The following is a 23338-nucleotide window of genomic DNA, read 5'->3' on the forward strand; positions in this document are numbered from 1 at the left end:
GCATATACACTGAACAAAATTATAAACGCAACACTTTTGTTTTTGCCCCCATTTTTCATGAGCTGAACTCAAAGATCTAATACTTTTTCTATGTACACAAAAGGTACTTTCTATGTATTTCACAAATCTGTCTAAATCTGTATTAGTGAGCACTTCTCCTTTGCCGAGATAATCCATCCACCTCACAAGTGTGGCATATCAAGATGCTGATTAGACAGCATGATTATTGCACAGGTGTGCCTTAGGCTGGCCACAATAAAAGGCTACTCTAAAATGTACAGTTTTATCACTCAGCACAATGCCACAGATGTTGCAAGTTTTAAGGGAGCGTGCACTTGGCATGCTGACTGCAGGAATGTCCACCAGAGCTGTTGACTGTGAATTGAATGTTAATTTCTCTTCCATAAGCTGTCTCCAAAGGCGTTTCAGAGAATTTGGCAGTAATTTGGTAACCACACCAGCCCAGGACCTCCATATCCAGCATCTTCTCCTCCAAGATCGTCTGAGACCAGCCACCCAGACAGCTGCTGCAAAAATCGGTTTGCATAATCAAATAATTTCTGCACAAACTTTTAGAAACTGTCTCAGGGAAGCTCATGTGCATGCTTGTCGTCCTTATCGGGGTCTCGACCTGACTGCAGTTCGTCATCGTAACCGACTTGAGTGGGAAAATGCTCACATTCGATGGCGTCTGGCACTTTGGAGAGGTGTTCTCTTCATGGATGAATCCCGGTTTTCACTGTACAAGGCGGGTTTTCACTGTACTCAGATTTCAACAGATTTGTGAACAATATTTGAGAGAAATAGGCCTTTTGTGTACATAGAAAAAGTTTTAGATCTTTGAGTTCAGCTCATGAAAAATGGGGACAAAAATAATACTTTTGCTAAAAAAAAATTGTTCAGTGTGGTTTGAACAAAAAATTAAATAAAACTACAATATTACTTTTTCTGTTTCTGCTGGCAACAATGAAAATATTATTTCAAGTAGTTGTTGAATTGTTCCTGAATAAATCACTGATTCTGAATAAATTGGATGAATGGAATGGTTATACTGGTTTATCTATGTTTAATCTGCAAGAAAGGCTCACTAAAAGCCACATCACTGCACATAATATGGATACTGTAGTCTATAGCTCACAAACACAAACAGTTGAATTAAACTGTCAATATTTATAAAAAATAGGAAATTTAATAGATAGTTTTTACATTTTACAGTGATACAACATGTTGGCTTTATATTATGCTGTTAGGTACTGTCACATAAGCGAAATTTCATCAATATTTTATGTGTAAAAAGATAAATTTTCCATTGTCAGGAGTGCAGAGATGTATAAAGCACTGCACTCTCAGAAGTTACTTTCGAACTAAGCGGCTCTGTGATTGTCAACAAGGCGAATTTCTGTGACCAAACTGAACATGAGCAAAATCTGTGTAGTTAACTTTTACACCGTCATGTGACGCGAAACTACAGAAGTCCTAAAATGCCATGGATTATGATATATACTTCTTTCTCGATTCCTTGTTATCATGACTTAATTTTCTCGTGAACTCGACATACAATTTTTTTTTTTTTTTTTTTTACAGTGATTGTTTGATTTTTCAAATGTAATGAGTTGTGAGTCTACTATAGTAGTGAATGCAACTTTGATGCACATCTGATGGACAGATAAACCACAGCAGCTGCTGTTGTACGAAAGGGCAGGAGTGTAAACAAACACCGAAGAAGAGTATCCCGAGAGAGAAGAGATGCTGAGTTCTTGTTATCATTTGTATATTCTCATGTTCTTTATACAGAATATAATTTCTGTTCATTTCCCACTGAATTGACAATAATCAAGGTTACTTCCTGGTTTTAGATAAGACAGCTAAGTCAGCTGTGGAATGCATTTTGCTCTGTTTCTCTATATAATCTATTCACGATTTGATTTTTTTTTATTTGTCTAAGAGGACCAAATGTCTGTGTATACTGTTTTGGGAATGACAAACGCAAGTGTAAAAGATTACACGAGTGAATCTGGTAAATTGTTCACAACTTATTGCTAAGATTAACAGTAAAACAACAACTGGAACAAAACATCTGACAAACCGCAGTAAAAAACAGAGCTGTGCATTAAGTGATTCAGACTAAATTCAGAGGAACAAAACTATAGCAACAACAAGTCTGCTGGCTGAATATATTTAGCAGATTTTACAGTTAAAGATAAAACTTTAAAAATGTAGTTATTAAATTAAATCTAAAAATATTTAAAAATATGTAATGCATTATTTAATTATTATACCATTAATAATTCACTTAATTTGTAGTTAAATAGTTAAGCATTTAAATAAATAACCCATATATGCTGTTGGTGTATGGGCTTATTTATTTATTTATTATTAAATGACATGAGACTTTGTGACTTCCTGCACTTGCTATACTTTATCCTTGTAAGTGTAATAATTTCAAAAGCAAGACGTAAAAACTAGGGAATTGAAATGACAACTGAGCTAATGAGTGATCACCTGCAACCTACTGGTTATAATGGTAATGATATTTTCATCTTAAAAGTCTTTCTTTTCCACCAGGAGACACATTTTGTTACATTTTGTTTTCATATCATCTTCATAAAGTGATTTTTTTTTACAGCACAGCTGTAGAGTTGAGAAATAATAAAGGCTTAGGTGCATCTCAATAAATTAGAATGTCGTGGAAAACTTCATTTATTTCAGTAATTCAACTCAAATTGTGAAACTTGTGTATTAAATAAATTCAATGCACACAGACTAAAGTAATTTAAGTCTTTGGTTCTTTTAATTGTGATGATTTTGGGTCACTTTTAACAAAAACCCACCAATTCTCAACAAATTAGAATATGGTGACATGCCAATCAGCTAATCAACTCAAAACACCTGCAATGGTTTCCTGAGCCTTCAAAATGGTCTCTCAGTTTGGTTCACTAGGCTACACAATCATGAGGAAGACTGCTGATCTGACAGTTGTCCAGAAGACAATCATTGACACACTTCACAAGGATGGTAAGCCACAAACATTCATTGCCAAAGAAGCTGGCTGTTCACAGAGTGCTGTATTCAAGCATGTTAACAGAAAGTTGAGTGGAAGGAAAAAATATTATGAAGATTTTCAAGCAAAATCGATTCAATAATTTGAGTGAACTTCACAAGAAATGGACTGAGCCTGGGGTCAAGGCATCAAGAGCCACCACACACAGACATGTCAAGGAATTTGGCTACAGTTGCCATATTCCTCTTGTTAAGCCCCTCCTGAACTACAGACAACATCAGAGGCGTCTTACCTGGGCTAAGGAGAAGAAGAACTGGACTGTTGTCCAGTGGTCCAAAGTCCTCTTTTTATTCAGAACTGACTTTTTGGTGTGTATGTGTGGTTCCCCCTTCATATGTCACATGGTGACAAGATATTGACGTGCCATGCAAATTAGCTCGGCAAGATACCACCCTGGGATGCATTTCCCAAAAGCAACTATGGTCGTAAGTTCCATCGTTACCTATAGAGTTTGATGGAACCAACAACCAAAGTTAGCTAACTATGCTTTTGGGTAATGCACTCCTGGGCGGTTGTCCATGTTGCACATGTCTAAATACGGATGCACGAATAAAGATAGGTGCAAACAGAATACTATACAGTGGCCTCAACCTTGGTTTTAATAAGCAGTTAGTTTATCACACGAAATGTTATTGCAGTAGTGAAACTGTGATGAGTCATGCATCTAGAAAACAACTTTTGATATGTCAAGATAACAAGAAAATAAAGTTGTGATAACGAGAAAACTTTTGTTATGTTGAGATCACAAGAAAATAAAGTTACGTTGAGATCAAAAGATAATTAAGTTGTGATCACGAAAAAACAAGAGAGAAAATGATTAATAAAACATGTTAATCATTAATGGCCTCTAGGACTTCCATACAAAACTAAATAGTTCGAAAAGAGTGTCAAAGAAACAGAAAGCAGATTATTAAACTTTACAGATGTTATTGTTACTTGTTATTATTATATAGAACATGGGACAGCAAGAAGCTTTATTGGATTCTTTATCATGTTTTTAAGGATTAACTGGTACTTACGAGTATGTATTAGTAAGTCAAGAACAAAATCTTTGTGAATAGTTGCTAGATTAAAAACACCAGTACCTTGGTGACTGTCTTCTCTTGGGTAACTATTAGGTTTTAAGATTTGTTGCCAGAATGCTGGCTAAATGTGCCAGCAAAAGTAGATTGTAGAAAGTTTAGAAAAAACGTATTCAAGTCATATTCCAACCGCTTGTTTGTGTGGCCAGGAATCAAGGTGAAAAAGTAATCCAATCCTAGAAAGACAAGTCAGGTAAAATCCATGCTCAACTGGTCTTCTGGGTAATCTGTGCTGACAGGCTGGGCATCTGAGAAAACCTGCCAAGCTTTGCCACACTCGCCAAAGCATATAATGTGCAAAGCTCTTCGCTTGAGGGCAGGGATATTTTCTGATAGAGGAACTCACAAAACTCTTAAGAGCAAAGATAAATGGTGTTACTTCATGAAAAGATTATTTTCATAACAGAAAATACCCTTTACTATAGTTTGAATTATACATCTCAAGTCCCATGAGTCTCTTTGAAACAGGAGCCAAAAATCATCACTTATCTGATGCCACAACATGCTGACCGGGGTCAGAGATGGATGTCGAAAGGGTGGCAGAAAGCTCTTTGAGCGCCAAAACCTGCAGTTTTTGCAAACATCTGATGACGTTCATTTCACAGCTATAAGTGGCAAAGTGTTAGATCATTGGCAAAGGGAGCAGCATCCTTTACAAACTGTAATTACAGAGCATGTGGCAGTGATTTGGACAGATAGCAGGTGGAGCAGGAGGACAGCCTGTCACCGATCTGTCGTCCAGTCACTGCCACACAGGGCTTGGCTCTGGAAAACGCATATAATAGTCGACTTACAAGCAGGAGGCAACATTCCCTGAAGAGGAGACATGTGAGAGATGGGAGCATGCATCAGTCTGAGGTGAATGTTTTTCAGAGAGTCACTCTGGGGTGAGGATTCAAATGAGGAGATGTGAGAAATGTTCTGTGGGTAATTGAGTGAAATAACCACATATGGATCATGAACCACATGACCGATGAAACTAATGATTATGAAGAGAAAAAAGCATACATGTGATGCATGCATAAGAAAGCACCTTTAACAGTTTTAAAATAGTCTGTTTTATTTCATATACAAATTTCTTTACTGATATTTGGATGGGTGAACACGTCCACAATAAGGATATAGAAAATGTTTGGTCATCATATGTGTACCTACATAAGGCATACAAAAGACAGCAGGCTACATGACAGCAGCAGAATATAGAACTGCTGGGGACTGGTATTATTATCCCCTACACGGCAATGAAAATTATGTAGTGTGTCTACTGCTATTTTCAGTACTCTGCATTATATATAGTGCTCATCCAAAGCATCACGCAGTCTTGAGGGGTTTACGCTTATATGCATCATGTAGTTACTCCGGCAGTTAAAACCTGACTGATCCAACAACATTGTTAGAGTAATAGCTGTATAAAGTAGCCTAGTAGTCAGAAACACTTATTAAGAAGAAAAAGAGTAAGAGAAAAAGATTGAAGAAACTGTCGATGGTTCCTTAAATATCTTGTTTCAGTATTGTTTCAGCTGACCTTGTCGTATAACAGTAATACAGTTAATATAATAACAATAATACAAAATGAGAAAGTGAAATTCGTAGATCATGAGCTGTGGTTTTGATTTCTTCCCTAAAATTCAAATCTTGTTTGATGCACTGTAATATATTGGAAGACTCGTACTGGGTATATAAATATGACTTCTTTTTCCACCACAACCAATAACTGTATCTACTGTGCAAACTCATAACAACTTTGTGCAAAATTGTTGAAAAGTGGCTCTTGTTTTCTTAAATTAATCCTCAATATCAGCAACTGTAAATATAAAGTCCCAAAACATCTCAACCAACTGACACTAACACATAAAAGCATTACACAAAGTACTCTATGTACACAAGTAATGCAACAGATATGTATTTCATATTAAAAAATGCTTATTTTAGGAGTGCACAGATACACATAAAATATATCACAAAAGCTTCTCACATGTATTCAAACTCAGTGGCCTAGTGTGTGACTGGTAAAAATGAAACATTCTCTGATCAAGTTAGCCATAGTTTCCTTTCATTTGTTTGAACCTAATAAGCTACATATAGTGAGTGTAAAGGTTGGCAGGTTTTGTGCCTCAAAGTGGAAAAGGACATGTTGTGCTATGCCTGAGACAATCTGTGCAAATGTTACTGTGAGCTTGTGAAAAGCGCATCACACCAGGTCCATGAGACATCTAGGGCGTTGAGTCAGATCTGTAAACGACACTGGCTTCTTCAGATACTCTGGGAAGATGGGGTCAAGTCTTCTCTGTAGGTTCAGACACTGCAGTGTGTTGAACTTGTGTCTAGCGGTGCTCTTGTTTCATCCAAATCTAGTTTAGAGCTTTTGGAAAACAGTGTCTTATGAGCAGTGTTGAGAACTCTGTTATGAGGTCACCAAGGAGTAGATCATACTGGAAGACAGAACAAACAGGCATTACTAACACCAAACATCACTCCCATCCCACGAGTTTATGCCCGTGGGTTCAATCATTCTGTTAGATAACGGTTTTAATTTGTTTATTTCTTCCTAGCTAACAACAAACACAAAGATGCATTTTGTCCCCAATTTATCCATCTGAAACCACAGTATTCATCCTCAGCTAGAGGAGGCATGGAAATACAAAGCAGCTGACGCTATGGAAAATGACAGCTTCACCAGCTCGAGGATCACTCCGGGCAGGTTGTGTATGATATGGATTGTATTTATTTAGAATGTACTGCCATATGTTGATGCGTGTTGAATTTCTGTGCTGACTTCACACTAGGGGCCATGGATGCCATGCCAGAATGCTGTCCACAGGCATTAATACATAATAAGGGGTTGCCCTGATAAAAACCGCATAAGCATTTCTTGGCTCGCTCTGTCTTATTATCTTCAGTGTGTGGAGGTTGAAAAAGTAGCGGCGTGGTTCCTTTTATATTCCTAATCTTTTCAAAAAGAAAGCAGAACTATTTATGCTCTTTGAAATTATATCACTGCGGCATATGAAGCATATATATTTAACTTCATCAGAAAATGTTTTTGAATGTTGAGTATCATGATTATATTCCATGCACACAGCTAAAGGCTGGTCTCAAATCTAAAGATGTTTTAAAGGGGAACTGCTGTATTATTAAGGACTGTGGCTTATCTGTGTCCTAAAAAACATGTTTTTAGTGTTCGTGTTGAAAGTGGAAGATGTATTTCAGCTATGATCCTAGATATGATCCTGATGGAGCCTGAGGCGAAAAATCTTCCTCATGCATTTGCAATCTTTGTGAGAACTAGTGTGATGTTTGCCCAAATCTCTCTTCCACTTCTATCAGAGTGGCACACTCCTTTCTTGAGTCATTAGGTTTGAATGGTGTTTAGAAAAAAAGGAACGGCAAACCTACTATTGTAATTGGATGCGTGATGGCCTGGTGCGCTGATATTGGATTTGCAATTGAATTGTAAGACTGATTAGTAAGAGGGAGAACAACATTGTGGTTATTACGAAGGGTTAGAGTACAAACTACGTTTGAAGATTAAGCCACAGGAGTTAAACTAGGCAAGGCATGCAAATAAAAGCATTCATCAAATCAGACATTATATAAGAATTTATAAGAAGGCTCAGTCTAACCTTTATTAAGAAGGTGAGTTTTACTGAATGGTCCAAGTTAAGCTCAAGTTAAACATAATGTTGATCACTACAGAAAATAATAATAAAACTTGTCCATTGGTTAAATAAAAATAAAAACTATGACAGCATCCAGAGACTTTAAAGGGGAAAGTGTGAAGCTCATATTTTTAAGCACTATACACAGATTTTATGGACAAATTTGATCATTTCAGCAGTATTTTCTAAATCCTCATTTTGGTGAGACTTATATTCTAGACAGATAAACTTGTAGATATTTGTCACAAATTGTCACTCCTATAACCACTGACTACCGTTGTATAAAAAATAAATACCATAGAAGTCTATATGGCTATGTCAACTGTTTGGTCATCCACATTCTTCTCAAAGAGTGGGAGTGTACAAAAGATGCTGAAAAAAGGCTGTATTTGTCCTTGAATTTCAATTACAGAAGCAAATAGCCTTTAAGAACACAACATGACTGATGCACAACAATCGCCTTTGATATGATGTAATGCCATAAGGCCTTTTCGCTCGAAGGGTGAACCTTTATAGAATATGTGCTTTTTAATATATGTACATTAACATTTAATGTGACGTTATATAGTGTAGCGCTAAAAAGGAAACTCAGGAATTCTACCCAAAGACCGAGTTGTTGGCGCCATCCAAGTGCACAGAGTCCTTGTCAGTTCAAATGTTTGTTTAAGAATACATCTCTGCTATGCTATAGGCTTCAGGCAGCTTATACTATAGCCAGGGCACACTTTAAACAGCATATTTGGCTATAAAGATATAAAAAAGGGTGAACGTGTTACACAGAATCCCATTAGTAGGCAATTGAGTTACTCTCTCAATCTCTACTCACCAGTAGAGATAGTAGAAGAATGAGAGGACGAAGAAGGACATCTTACACCAGGCCTCTTTTTGGCAGAATTTGAGTGTGTCTCCATTCATGACCGACGCTGGATCGTAGAGAAGCTCCTTAGTGTCTGTGGGGCTATGAAAGTACCTGCTGAAAATGTGAAAAACACGAGCCGGGTAGCATTTCTTGAAACATTATGTGCACCTTTGTTTTAGATTTTTGTTTGGCTGTCATTTCAATTAATTCATTTTATTATTGATTTTATTTCATCAATTTAATTTGATCTAATGAAAAGTGTAGCTAGTCTAAGCCTCTTTATTCTAAATATTTCTGTCAATCTAGGCAGTCCTTGGAGATGGATGACTTAAATATAGTCTGTAATTGTAAGACATGGAAAAATTATAATTCTATTAGGGAAATCGAAAACAGGGAGTGGGGGCTTTAAGCGCATTAGGAGGAAAAACATGAATGAATTGGAGCAAAACAGAGTGACAGTGCATTAAAGCAGCATCACTGGATCTGTGGAAAGAAAAGTAGATTTATTGCAAGAAAAACAATAAATCTGGTAAAAAATATTTATATTGAGTTCAAGCAGCTAATCAAACATTAATTCATAATAATCAAAATCAGCCATTACTATTGTACTGATTAAGTTTTCATCATTCTGCAAAAAAAAAAGGCACAGCACATCTATCTGTCATATTCTGAAGATGATGGCAGTAATTGACGACAGCTCTGAACATTCAACAAACCCCGAAGAAAGATTTAGAGCTCCACTGCAAAATGACTGGAACTCATTTTATCCCAGTTATGATTTCCCTAGTTGTTTCATTGTGTGATGAAACATTCAGTCTGCTATAAATCATCTAGAAACATTTCTAAGACCAATGCGCAGTGACACGATTAAAAAGACACTATGGCAAGGATCTTTAATATAAGGAAATTAGGAATGGGATTGATCTGAACATTGATAATAGTGATGCTGTATCAAGAAGATCAATCCTCACATAAAAACACAGATTCACATTAAAATAATAAATGAATAATTATTAATTAAGTTTCCACTTAATATACAGTCAAGGGCTATAGCAGGGACAGGCTTGATTTCTCAGGACACATGTTTTAGTGGAATCTGACAGATAGCAGGCACAGCTTGTTTAAGAGGAGTAAAGACTGGTTCAGGTGCTCACCTCCATGTGTTGTAGAAGAGCAGAGGGATATTCAGGCCGACAGTAAGCCACTCCTGAGCACACAGGAACATGATACAGAAGAGCCCATGGATAGAGTACTCTGGAAGGACCAACTAAAGAGAACACAGATAAATAACTATGAGTACAACTGGGCAGAAGACAATGCTCTGATAGGTCTGATTATTGCAGGCAGATCTGTGGATTTGTCTATGATTCAGTCTTAAAGGGACAGCTTACCCAAAAATGAAATTCTGTCATTATTTACTCACCCTCATGTCACTCCAAACGAACTTATTTGTTCTTGTTCTTCTTCCACTCTGCTTTTAAGAGTGACTAGGATATTTTGCCATGATTAAATTATAGAGAAAAGGCAGAATATCCTGAAAAGCCCTAAATCAGGGTAGCTCCATATCTAATTTTTGACAGAAATGAAAACGAAGATGTGAGGGATGTAAGTACAGTGCGTTCAAGGAATTGTACTGTTAACAACATACCAATAATCCAGCTGATGAAATGTATTTTAGAAAAACATTTCAGTAGACAAAAACAGTTTTGAAAATTGTTAGTATATTGTAATTGTGAGTTAGTAAAAATTGTGATCTAGTGCCATTGTAAAGACAAGTGAAACACACCAATTTGAAAACACACCAATTTGAAAAACTAATGGATTGCATAGTCGATATAAAAAACTGGATGACGAGTAATTTCTTACTGCTAAATTCTGAAAAAACAGAGGTGTTAATTATAGGACCTAAAAACTCCGCTTGTAATAACCTAGAACACTGTCGGTTGCTCTGTCAATTCTTCATCATCAGTTAGGAACCTAGGTGTGCTATTTGATCGCAATCTTTCCTTAGAAAGCCACGTTTCTAGCATTTGTAAAACTGCATTTTTCCATCTCAAAAATATATCTAAATTACGGTCTATGCTCTCAATGTCAAATGCAGAAATGTTAATCCATGCTTTTATGACCTCAAGGTTAGATTATTGTAATGCTTTATTGGGTGGTTGTTCTGCACGCTTAGTAAACAAACTACAGTCCAAAATGCAGCAGCAAGAGTTCTTACTAGAACCAGGAAGTATGACCATATTAGCCCGGTCCTGTCAACACTGCACTGGCTCCCTATCAAGAATCGTATAGATTTTAAAATATTGCTTATTACCTATAAAGCCCTGAATGGTTTAGCACCTCAGTATTTGAATGAGCTCCTTTTACATTATAATCCTCTACGTCCGCTACGTTCTCAAAATTCAGGCAATTTGATAATACCTAGAATATCAAAATCAACTGCGGGCGGCAGATCCTTTTCCTATTTGGCGCCTAAACTCTGGAATAACCTACCTAACATTGTTCGGGAGGCAGACACACTCTTGCAGTTTAAATTTAGATTAAAGACCCATCTCTTTAACCTGGCATACACATAACATACTAATATGCTTTTAATATCCAAATCCGTTAAAGGATTTTTAGGCTGCATTAATTAGGTAAACCGGAAACGGAAACACTTCCCATAACACCCTATGTACTTGCTACATCATTAGAAGAATGGCATCTACGCTAATATTTGTCTGTTTCTCTCTTGTTCCGAGGTCACCGTGGCCACCAGATCCAGTCTGTGTCCAGATCAGAGGGTCACTGCAGTCACCCGGATCCAGTACGTATCCAGACCAGATGCTGGATCAGCACCTAGAAAGGACCTCTACATCCCTTAAGGACAGCGGAGACCAGGACAACTAGAGCCCCAGATACAGATCCCCTGTAAAGACCTTGTCTCAAAGGAGCACCAGGACAAGACCACAGGAAACAGATGATTCTTCTGCACAATCTGACTTTGCTGCAGCCTGGAATTGAACTACTGGTTTCGTCTGATCAGAGGAGAACTGGCCCCCCAACTGAGCCTGGTTTCTCCCAAGGTTTTTTTCTCCATTTTGTCACCGATGGAGTTTCGGTTCCCTGCTGCTGTCGCCTCTGGCTTGCTTAGTTGGGGACACTTCATCTACAGCGATATCGTTGACTTGATTGCTAATAAATGCACAGACACTATTTAATTGAACGGAGATGACATAACTGAATTCAATGATGAACTGCCTTTAACTATCATTTTTTCATTATTGACACTGTTTTCCTAATGAATGTTGTTCAGTTGCTTTGACGCAATGTATTTTGTTTAAAGCGCTATATAAATAAAGGTGACTTTGACTTTGACAAGTCTGTCCCTCACAACCTGTTAATTTTAATATGGCATCCAATCTAAATAAAGGTTTGTTGTCATTTTGGGTGAACTATCTCTTTAAGAAAGAACTGTATTTCATTCACATCTGTTGCTCTGGAAAAATTGTAAAACATGCATTGGATTTCTCTTATATAAGAAAGAAAGAGTTATACAATAGTTTTTTTTCATGGAAAAAGTACTTAATGAAATAAAATAAAAAAATAAAAAATATTATGTGATCTCTGGAATTACCATTGTGAATTTTAGGACATGGTTTCTAGGTTATGTTAGTTCACCTTCAGCTGAGGAAGAACAGGACAATTTTTGGCAGCACTGCTGTGCCAGTTTGCTGTAAATGGACAAGAAAGGGGACTCTTAGGGCAGTTACTTTGGGCAGTACTTTTTTTTCTTTTTCCTTTTACAAAGTATGTCTGATACTCAAAGTACTTCAGATGTGTTTCCTATTCCCAGTGGGATTTCTTTGTAACAAAATCCCAGCACTGAAAAATGAATAAAAACACAATAGCCTCAGTTAACATCAAATAAACCTCAGACTGTATAGCAATCGATCACCAAGTACAGTACACTGTATATATTTTTGCAGTATCTAGGACTGTAATATTGTAGCCATTAACTCCAGTTTATACCTGACACAGACTGAGGGCTGGCTTTAGTGAATCGTTTATCATTTAAGACACAGCATCCCAAGGCACAAAACTTTAATGTGGAGTCCTTTCACAGCAGTCAAAAGGAAATGTGGTTCAGTCCAACCTTTACAAAAGAGGGCTCATTAAAGTTTGACCTGTCCTAGCTATTTAACCCTATTGGCGCAACATAGCCCAAAATATTCCATCACCAATACAAAAATACCCTGGATATAAAAGGAAAATTTTTAATGCTTTAGACAAAATGTCTTGTCCTGAGTATTCTAATTAGTGTAAATCAGTTTCAGTCTTGAACAATTCTCTCACCTTTTCATTAGTTTTATTTCTTTCCCACTGAATTTGCTGCAGTGCATTCAGGGATTATGTTCTGCATTAGTTATATTTGTAAATCTGCTTCAAATTTGGCTTTTCTTATCTTATAAGGCAGCATAATAAAGTTGCCTACCTTTTGAAACAGCTTTTTTGCTCCTATGATGCCTTCAAATTCTGCAACAGTATAGATTTTGGAACAGAGCAACTGAGGGCAGTGATGAATGCTGCATAATCAAGTAAATATGGACTGGCAGCTGGGTTAGTATGGGCTCATCTGGAAGATCAGTCTTTATCTGTTAGGCTTCAGGGCTTCTGAATATCTGAACAACTTTAGGCACAATATTTGTCCTTCATTCCAATAGCACACATAAACAAAAACATCCATTTTTGGGGGATTTTATGTTTGATATTTATGTGACAATAACTTTTAATCAGCAGGTCGGCTGCAACACGTAAGCCAGCATTAAATATAAAACTGCATAAATAAAGCCATATTCTGTGATCAATTTGAATACAAAGCAAAGGAATTGCTGTCTGTAATATTGCAGATGTCCTGTTAAGATTAGAAATATATTGTAGATCAACCATTTCCTGCATTTTGTTGACTCCGTACACTTGAAGCCACTGATGCACATAGTTGCTACATCGCTGCTGTAGCTGTATGTTAATTATGAAGCTGTGGTCGAGGACCACTCAACCAAAAGTCCAAGAGCTTTAAGTGTAACTTTTAAAGTTGCCTTCCTATGGGAATCACAAGAGCCTGTTCAGTGTCATGCCACCTAATGAGAGGTCTACTTTGGATGAGTGCTTTTGACTGTGGAGTATCTTTAACAGTCTCCCTTCCTCATTCACTCTGTAACCCTATGTTCCTATCAAACTCTCACCAGCCTGCCACTGCAGGTCTCTCCAATTAACACTTACTTACTACTAATTACATGTCCCACCATTATTGCAGAATAGAATGAGCAGAGGTGGAAAGAGTACAAAAATATTCTACTCAAGTAAAAGTACCATTACATTAATGAAATTTTACTTAAGTACAGGTAAAAGTACCAGTCTAAAAATCTACTCAAGTAAAAGTAAAAAGTAGCTCATTTAAACTTTACTCAGAGTAAAAATTACTTAGTTACATTTTAACAGTTGGAGGGAGTCAAAATGGGACAGGCCAAGGGTGTCAAACTCAGTTCCTGGAGGGCCACAGTCCTGCACAGTTTAGATATAACCCTAATTAAACACACCTGATCCAGCTAATCTAATCATTTAGTTTTATTTAAAAACTACATGATATGTGTGCTGGAGCAGGGTTAGAACTAAACTCTGCAGGGCTATGGCCCTCCAGGAACTGAGTTTGACACCCCTGGGATAGGTCTATTAATCTCAAACTAGTTGTTTTTAATTAAAGGAATCAGTTATTTAGAATAATAAAACATTTGGGCTGTTACCAGGCAAATCAGTATCAACAAACTCATCTTTTAATGCAGAGGAAATGCAGAAGATTCATTGGAAGTGGCATTTAGATGTATTACACTGTTTAGTGCAGGACAAGAATGCATTTAACCTGCAGTTACAAATGCATGAATAATGTTTTGATATACAAGACATAAAATGTTGAATACTCATTTGAAATGATAAGAAATTAATTATTTAAAAAAATCAAAAGATACTTTAAATGTGAAATTAAAATGGCCAGTATGTGTCAGCAAGTCACTGTTAATAAGTGTCATTGCGATTGAACCGAATCATTTAAACGGTTGATTCATTCAGGAACGAAACACTGTCACGTTGCTCAGAGATGCAAAACTGTGCTTTGGTGGCTGTGTTTGGAATTATTTTCTGTTGTAGAAATAGAGCTAAAAAGGCAATATGGTGTCTAAAACGCAAGTCTCTTAATTAACTTGTTTACTGAACTGTTATATATATGTATGTATATATTCATGATGATTTTTGGAGGAAAAGATGGCATTCTTTGTGTGATTTTGATTTAATATATGAAATTATATAAATATGTGAATTTTCTGCCCCTATATCTTCAATTTTGTGATCATTCTAAATGCATTTTAGGAGACTGAATCACACAGTGAAAGAACGCACTATAAATGCGCGCGCACATCATTAAAACAAAAATAGCACACTCCTCACCACGGTATTTTTAGCTAATTTGTGCAAAACCTCTTGCTAAAATGTCAAAGCTTCATTTTAACCACCAATGCAACGATGCAATTATTTAGCTTACCTCTAAATTCTTGCGCAGGGTTGATGTTTTGTCGAGATTTTATAAGCTGCTAGTTTGGTCTTCCTAGACAAGTACAGCTTACACTGCATAATAGAGTATACATATGACCAGGAGTTCACTTCATTTCCTTCGAGTTCAACTTCAGAATATGACGGGGTTTCGTTTTCAGCGGTGTCTGCACCACTAACGCCTGTTTTGTCCGTCTGCATCTTTCTTGTGATTTTAGCGCCAGTTTGCCCTCCTGCCCATTATTTACTGACGTAGTTTCCAGGGAGCGATTTTTTTTTTTTTTTTTTTTTTTTACTCAGTAATTAATGTGTTTCAAAATGTAGCGAAGTACAATACTTCAAACAAAATATACTTAAGTAAAAGTAAAATTACAGATTTAAAAAATTACTTTAAAAAGTATTAGTACACAAAAAAGCTACTCAATTACAGTAACGCGAGTAAATGTAATTCGTTACTTTCCACCTCTGAGAATGAGCACCATACCTGTAGATATCACTTTAATGAGGCAGTGTGTCTGGACAAGAATGGAGATTAAAAGGGAGAGAACTGACCACAAAAATATAGAGGGTTGACATAAAGTAACTATAAATAAATTAATACATGTTCAGGAACCATCCATTTCAAATTCACTTATTACAATGACAAATCTGACTGCCCCCTCAGATTAGCAGCAGCAAAATGTTCATCTTTAGCAGATCAGAAGAGCCGCTAGTCTCCAATTACTGTTTTTCTCTTTCAACAGCAGCCAATAATTAACTGCAGCAAGGAATTATACATCTTTTCTCTTTAAAGAACACCTGTCCCCAAGACACTGGATAGCATATGACCTGGCTCTCCATTTAACTGTTCAGACTGTGATTATCGCCATTTAGAATTTTGTATGGCTGTGTATGCCACAGCAGATCCACTCTTCCAGGCTTTACAAAAATCCTTTGTTAAATATTAAATAGCAGAATAATTAATAATAAACAATACATTTTTCATAAATATTTTCGTAGTACACTGAAAAATTTGTGCAGAAACCACTTTCAATCAAATTGCTAGTAAATTTATCAATTTTTATGCTTGTTTTTTGTTTATATATATTTACACAGTGTAGTACATTATGCTGTTTCTACAAACCTGCAATATCTGCCATTTCTGTCTGAATAAAACAATACATACTATAAATGTATTGAATAATAAATAATAAACTTATGAAAAGTATTCAAATTATCAAAGTAATGAATGTGAAAGAGAATGGTTAATTAACATATAATGTTAGTCAAAAGTTTACATTAATAATATCTATTATCAACAAATAATATATACTTTGTAGTAATACGTTATGCTGTTTCTACAATCCTGTAATATCCTTTCTGTTACATTAAAACAATACATAAAAAATATAAATGAATCAAATAATAAATAATAAACTTAACTGAAAAATAAAAACATTTCCAGTGATGAATCTGAAAAAATATGTTACTGAACATAAAAAGTTATTGAAATATATTTTAGTACATTAGCAACATCCTTTCTGCATGCAATATATAATAAAGTGAATTCAATGAATAATCTAATTGGTAAAATATTCAGTGCAGTAGGAAATGTAACAAACTTAACAACAATCAGATGTTCAAAAAATATATATAAACATGCAAAAGTCAGCATTTGGTAGGAGAGAGTGACGTCAAGCTGGAAGGGCTACACTAATTGAAAGTTATAGTGGAAGATGGTGACAGGCTAATAGGCCCCTGCTGCCCCCTGCACACCCATGGCTCAGACCTAGATGCATACAGAGACAAGATACTGTCTGATTACCAGCCAGATGTTGCTATTTTTAAAAGCCACAAAGGAGATTGCTCCTTTCTCCAACAGTGAGGGGCCGGCTACAAGAGGCTTGATAACAAAGGCTTATTTTTAAGTGTCGTTTTCTTTCTGAAAGAGTTTAGCATATACATCACAAGCTGATAAATTCTCAAGCAAGTTCCCATTTTTCATTGTACACGACCAGTCTAGGCAGCTCATGCAAATTCATTTGCGGGCTACGCCTCGGCAGCAGTAGTTTAGTCTCTGCACTGAACTGTTTGATGATGACTGGGATGCTTTTGGCTGGGTAAGAGACTCAGAACAGTACAACAATGCCCCCTCACTGTGCTCTGACTTGAGCCCTTCGAAATCAAATGGAGCTTTTCTCCAGACAGAGGCAGGATTTCTTACTGCGCCCCCAAGTATATCAGTGTAGGGTGTGAAAAAGAAAAATCACATTCCCTGCTCTAATGAGATAAGGATTGCTTGGAAAAGTCATAAGAGGAAGAGACTACATATGTTTGGGGTGAAACCACTGATCTATAATATAGTTATATATAGATCAGTGGGTGAAACACAGCAGTCTACAAATATGAAATGAGGTTTGCTGCTCTGACTTTGGCTTGAAAAAGTGCATCTGATTCTCTTAATGAGGGCTGTGTTGTCACCATAATATAAATATATTTTTTCTATTTATGTGTATTTAAGAATACACATATATAGATTTATTATTTATTTATATATTTCTCTGCTGTCAATTAGTACTGTTTGCAAGTAATCAGTTAAAATCGGTTATCTGACATTTTTAACGTAAAGAAACCACAGTTATAATACATTCTAATATGTATCTATTTTTTTCAGTATAATGCATTAAAATACATAACAAACAATGAAAATGCAAATATCAAAATGTATTTTAACTTTGGTTAAAATTATTTCTGAAAAGATATAATGCATTACAATGACAGTTATGAATACCTTCCTGATGCATTATACATAAAGGCTTCAAGTAAAGTTTCACCATATCTTCATAGCAGATTTAAAAGAACATGAGGGTGAGTAAATGATGAAAGAACTTTCATTTTTGAATGAACCCTGTAAGCATCATATTAAAAGAAAAAACTTGTTTCCAAAATGAATTTTTGGCATTTATATTGACATTGTACTAAAGGTAAAACAAATTATTATTATTATTATTATTATTATTATTATATTATTACTTAATATTTTGTATTAAGCTGTATCAGTTTTTTTTCTTCTGCCCACTATTAGATATCTAGAATCTATAAAGAAATGAATCTAAATTATATATATATATATATATATATATATATATATGTATGTATATATATATATATAGTAAAAACTGAAGTTCAGGCAACAAGTTTAAAAACAAAATGCTAATACATTGTTCAGCTACAAGAGTTTCATTCTGGTCCAACATCACAGATCTCTGACCCCGACCCTGAGTTCAAAAGTCTTATCAGATGTTTTATGCTCTGTCATTTATTGAATTATCCCACAGCTTCATTAAGAATTGTCCAAAGAGATATGCATATCATACAGGTCTTTTATGAATGATCCTCTGCCCTTCAGTTCCACCTTGTCATTTCCATTCATTGCATATTTCTATGCAAATGACTTTAGTGATGAATGTAAGTGTGAAGTGGAATGATGAGAGGACAGAAACGTTTGTACTGCAACATCAAAAAGTAGCTTCTCGTTTGAAGAACAAACACACATAGTTGGCAACCATAGGGGACTACACTGCACTCCCCCAGCGGACGCTTCTGATTGGCTGCTGGAATATTGACCTTGACCTTCAGAGTTAGAGGAAAAATCTTAGCTTAAGAGAAAGACAGGGTCAAAACAAAGATTGTAAACTGCAGGCACAGAACTTCAAAGCAAAAAGAAACTATTATTATTAATAGAAACAAAATCACAGACCAGAACTGTTGAGTTATGTGGTGATGATATCATTTATAATGTATTCAGAGCAATATTTTTGAGGGCGCAAATCTTGAAAAAAATTTTTTTTTTTACTTATAGTAACAACCTATGTTCAGCAGTTTAACAAATAATGTTTTTAATAAATAAACCTAATAAAACATTTTTTAAAAATGTTTTACTATCATTCAAAAACAATGCAGCCTTGGTAAAATAAGAGGCTTATTTAAAAAACTAAATCTTTCTGACCCCTAACTGTCTGTCTGTGTGTGTGTGTGTTACAAACAAATACACTAGATATGAATATGTATACATTTCTAGTGTGAGGTATCTGAATTATGGATCCTGAGAGGATGTGCTAGCAGTTGTCTAAAAATATGCTGGCACTTTGCAAGGAAGCTCTGCGTGACTCCGTATAAGTTTGTCTGACTGAGCTGAAGTCAGTCAAACAAACCACCATTCCTTTCTTGTTATCTCCAGACGTTTTTGTGAATACACACAGACGTCAAAAACTGCCTAACAAAAATGAGAATACATTCATGTTTGTTTGTCTAGTGGGGGAAATAAGTGATCTCATGCTTACTTTTGTCACTCTAGCGCTGAATACCAGTGAGCATAACTGAAGGTCTCATTCTGGAAAGATGCACAATCCACAGATTTCACTCAGCAATAAAATTGTCTCACTAACAAAAAACTCTGGTAGGTAAATGTTTATTCTCCCATGCATAAATGTATTAAACTCTCTTTTTTTGCTGAGTAAAAATATAGCATCTGTTAAGCCTACCTATTCAGAATGAAAATTCTCTTTTGTTTATTTACTCTTTGGCTTGATTCTCACAAATTATCACTGTGTTCATGTCAGTCAAAGCAAAGACACTGTGGCCCATTGGGAAGTGATAAGAGCCTTATGCTAATAATAACAACCAAGATAATTAATAATGATAAAAAAAATGACAAATCACATGCCCTGTGTACATAAAGACCCCCACCGATAAACAAAGAGGGAGGGGGAAAAACAGAGATGGCTTTAAAACCATTCAGTGACTTTAAACTAAGCCTGTCCAATCACAATTTAAAGTTGTAAACCATTTAATAAATGGTGTATCTGTAAAATTACAGGAAATTCAGCTCAAGTGCATATGAAGCCCTTCTGAACACTGTTTGGATACGTGTTTTTTGTCATGCAGTGTTTTCTTTTACATTTGCATTCAGGTGAAACTGAGTGACAGCAGAAAACTTTTCTGCTAGGTGCACATGCACACAGAGCAGCTGGGACAATAGAGAGCCTCATGCAACCAGACATATTACTCATGAATGCGTTCTGCTGATGTTGGCACAATATATATATGGAACATAACAGGTTCTGGCCCTCTGTAACAGTGCTTGGATTGAAATGTTCAAACACCCACAATATGTTCAGTTTCACATTATAAAGGTGTGGAAAATACTTTATAGTACCTTTGATTAGTAAGTCATCATTTGCGAACTGGGAGCACAAATGAAAATGCTTCTACTTATATATATATATATATAACTCCAAAGAATAAACACAAACTCAAATAGTTTCAGCAAACTGGCTGCATATGTTTGTGTAAAAACTGATGATCATCCAAAAAAACAAACAAATTTCTTTTTTTAAACATTACATACCTTTCTCAGCAGGCAGCAAATCCTCTCAATATTTCGCAGTCTTTCACGCTGTTAAGAGAAATAAATATCTGTTACATTTCCCGTAACACCTAAAATGCCAGTCTCAAGGATAAAAACTAGAACGAAGGCCACATTCTTCAGCTGCTAAAAAGTTGGTATGATGCATCAAAGTAAGCAGGAGCAGGGGGAGTAGATTTAAACTAGGCTTAAAAGTTTTTGCATCCTGAATTAACTTTTTTGCATGTACTTTTTGTCATATTTGCACTATGGAATCATTTTACATATACAAGGCACAAAAAGCAGCAGAACTTAATAGGGGGCATGTATGGTTACATGTTTAAGCAGAGATAAATCTTACATGAGTAACACAGAAAAAATATGGCTGCACTATATGGAGGCCTAACAGAGCACTGTTCATATGCCACTTGGCAGGAGGAGTGATGCTGTTTTCTAACATGCATAAGTCTAAACATACATATTTGACTGCTATTTTTAAAATTCACATTAACTTCATTCAACTCAATACATTATTTACACTACTAGCCTGCACATGTAAATAATTAAATAATTTGTGCTGTTATTCACTAATCCACAGAACCACCCATAGTGACATCTACAACACTCCTACTCAGCAAGAATACTCTCTTTACCAGAAATGGCCTTGTTGGTCAGTTTAATTGAATTTAAGTAATTTTGTATAATATAATAAAAATTTTCCTTTGTAATATAATAATTATTTTATTATATTATATAATAATATATTATAATATATTATACATTTGATTAATATATTTAAACGAACAGTTTTAACTACAATTATCTTTGAGTATATTTATCAAAGATACAGATAATTCCACGAGCAAAAAGGCGGCATTATGCTTGTTTTCTGAATTTGTGAAATATCATTGAAATGCATCTATTGTCCCAAAGTTTCTGTATTTTTAAACAGTTTTTTCCAGGGTTTGATTGACAACCTCCCACTCTCTTGTTCCAGCTCACTTCTTGGGGTGCACTTCATTTTAGTTCATCCAAATTTGCTTAAGACATTTTTTTCACCATTGCCAACCTCCTCAACAGCAGCATGCAAAGATATTCCACTGGCAGCCACAGTGACTGGAGATAACTGGAGCCATATCAGCACTTTTAATTAGCAGGCGATTAGACTCAACTCCCTTTGAAATATTCATCAGCACAAATTCTGCTTGACAAGTGCTGGCGTTTGGTGTAAACAATATATTAAATACAGGAAAAAGAGTCAATACAGCAGCCAGAATATTATCTTCTTGAGCTATGGATTCTGCAACATACAAATGGGCAGTCCTTGACAGAAATATTAATGCAAACACATGTAGCTAAACTGAGCCTCTCTGTAGAGCAAATGATATTCAACATAACTTCTAATGATGGCATAATAAGAGCATCAACAGATCTGATCAAAAGCTAAACCTCTGAACAAGCTTACTATTTTGGTCACTTTAGACACTTGTCAAAATAGAATTGATGTACCTGTATATATGCTTTTTGGCATCCCCTCATATCATGAACAAAGCATATAATGTAAAAAAAAAATTATAATAATAAAATAAAAAAATATAAAATATATATATATTTACTTTTATAAAAATTACTTTTTGTATCAATTATTCTGGCTTGTTTAATGTAAAATAAGGGCCCTGAAACATAACTGGGACAGAAACTGCTTAGACTAGCCTTAAAAGTTAGACACTTTTTGAAATTGGTTACATAAAAGTAGATTGGTCTAAATCCAAAAAGTAAGGCTGATTACTAGATTAATAATTAGTCAAACTAGTTCTTAAGACACAGTCTTAACATGGTGACTATGTTTATACAACTGGCACCTGGTTAACGAAAAATGTGTATGTTACGTGAGCTTTCTCTAACAATCTGTCAGACCCAAGCCGTTTTTAAAAAAAAATCCACTTTTGCTGTGTCTTTTGAAGCACTCTTCATTTCTCTCTTCTAAATGATTCTGTTAAATGTTTCAGTGCCAGAACAAAATGGTCAGACTCGCTGCTCAGCTCATGCAGCTAATTTAATGGTATGAAGAGTATAAGAATGCAATTTGACCCCAAAGGGACCATCAGTATCCAATTCAAAGTGGTCCCTGAGGAGGGTCATGTGACCTCTACTAAGGCAGACGTAGTAGGTAATATTGTTACCATAGGTTCTGAATTAGACAGTTAGCTCTTAACTTAGTAAGGCTCCTGTAGCTCAACTGGTATAGGCACAGTTCAAGACAAAGTTATGGGTTTGATTCACTGAATGTTACTTGCGTCTCTGCCAAAATTAATGTGTTGGATTGTTTATATTGTGCATGCTGACAAACATCTGGATCATAAAACTCTTGCCGTCATGCAAGCAACATAATTATCCCTCTAATTTAATGTTGTTTTTCATTGAAATCAGTCACATGCATGGTAATGTCTGTCTAGAACATTAGCATAGTAAAATATTAAAAACTAGCGCGCATCAGGCAGCGCAGCAGATACTAATTCCATCAAATGTGCTCATAACGTTAACATGAAAGATGCCTAGTTTGAACTAGTTTTGAGAATCCTGTAAAAAAATAGCATCAGAAGTGTTTAATTGCTGGAGTATAATGTCTTGAATGGCTTCACAGAACTAGCCGGGCATGTGGCAGTCAAGGACCGCTAAATGTGAGGTTCTGCTAGCTTTTGCTTT

The 23338-nt window shown here is 35.7% G+C and overlaps 1 protein-coding gene across 1 annotated transcript in view; it reads right to left on the minus strand.

Moving 5' to 3' along the window:
• Positions 1 to 5600: 5600 nt before the first annotated feature.
• cnih3 (cornichon family AMPA receptor auxiliary protein 3) overlaps positions 5601 to 23338 on the minus strand; it is a 29833-nt gene continuing 12095 nt past the window's right edge. Inside the window, exons 3-6 of the mRNA XM_059497935.1 lie at positions 20636 to 20683; positions 9816 to 9928; positions 8629 to 8775; positions 5601 to 6575 (exon numbers count right to left, since the gene is read on the minus strand). Of these exons, the coding sequence (XP_059353918.1) occupies positions 6548 to 6575; positions 8629 to 8775; positions 9816 to 9928; positions 20636 to 20683 (336 nt within the window). The 3' untranslated portion in view covers positions 5601 to 6547. The remainder of the gene's footprint in view (positions 6576 to 8628; positions 8776 to 9815; positions 9929 to 20635; positions 20684 to 23338) is intronic.

The sequence above is a fragment of the Carassius carassius genome, chromosome 18, assembly GCF_963082965.1.
Source record: "Carassius carassius chromosome 18, fCarCar2.1, whole genome shotgun sequence".
NCBI classification, from domain to species: Eukaryota; Metazoa; Chordata; class Actinopteri; order Cypriniformes; family Cyprinidae; genus Carassius; species Carassius carassius.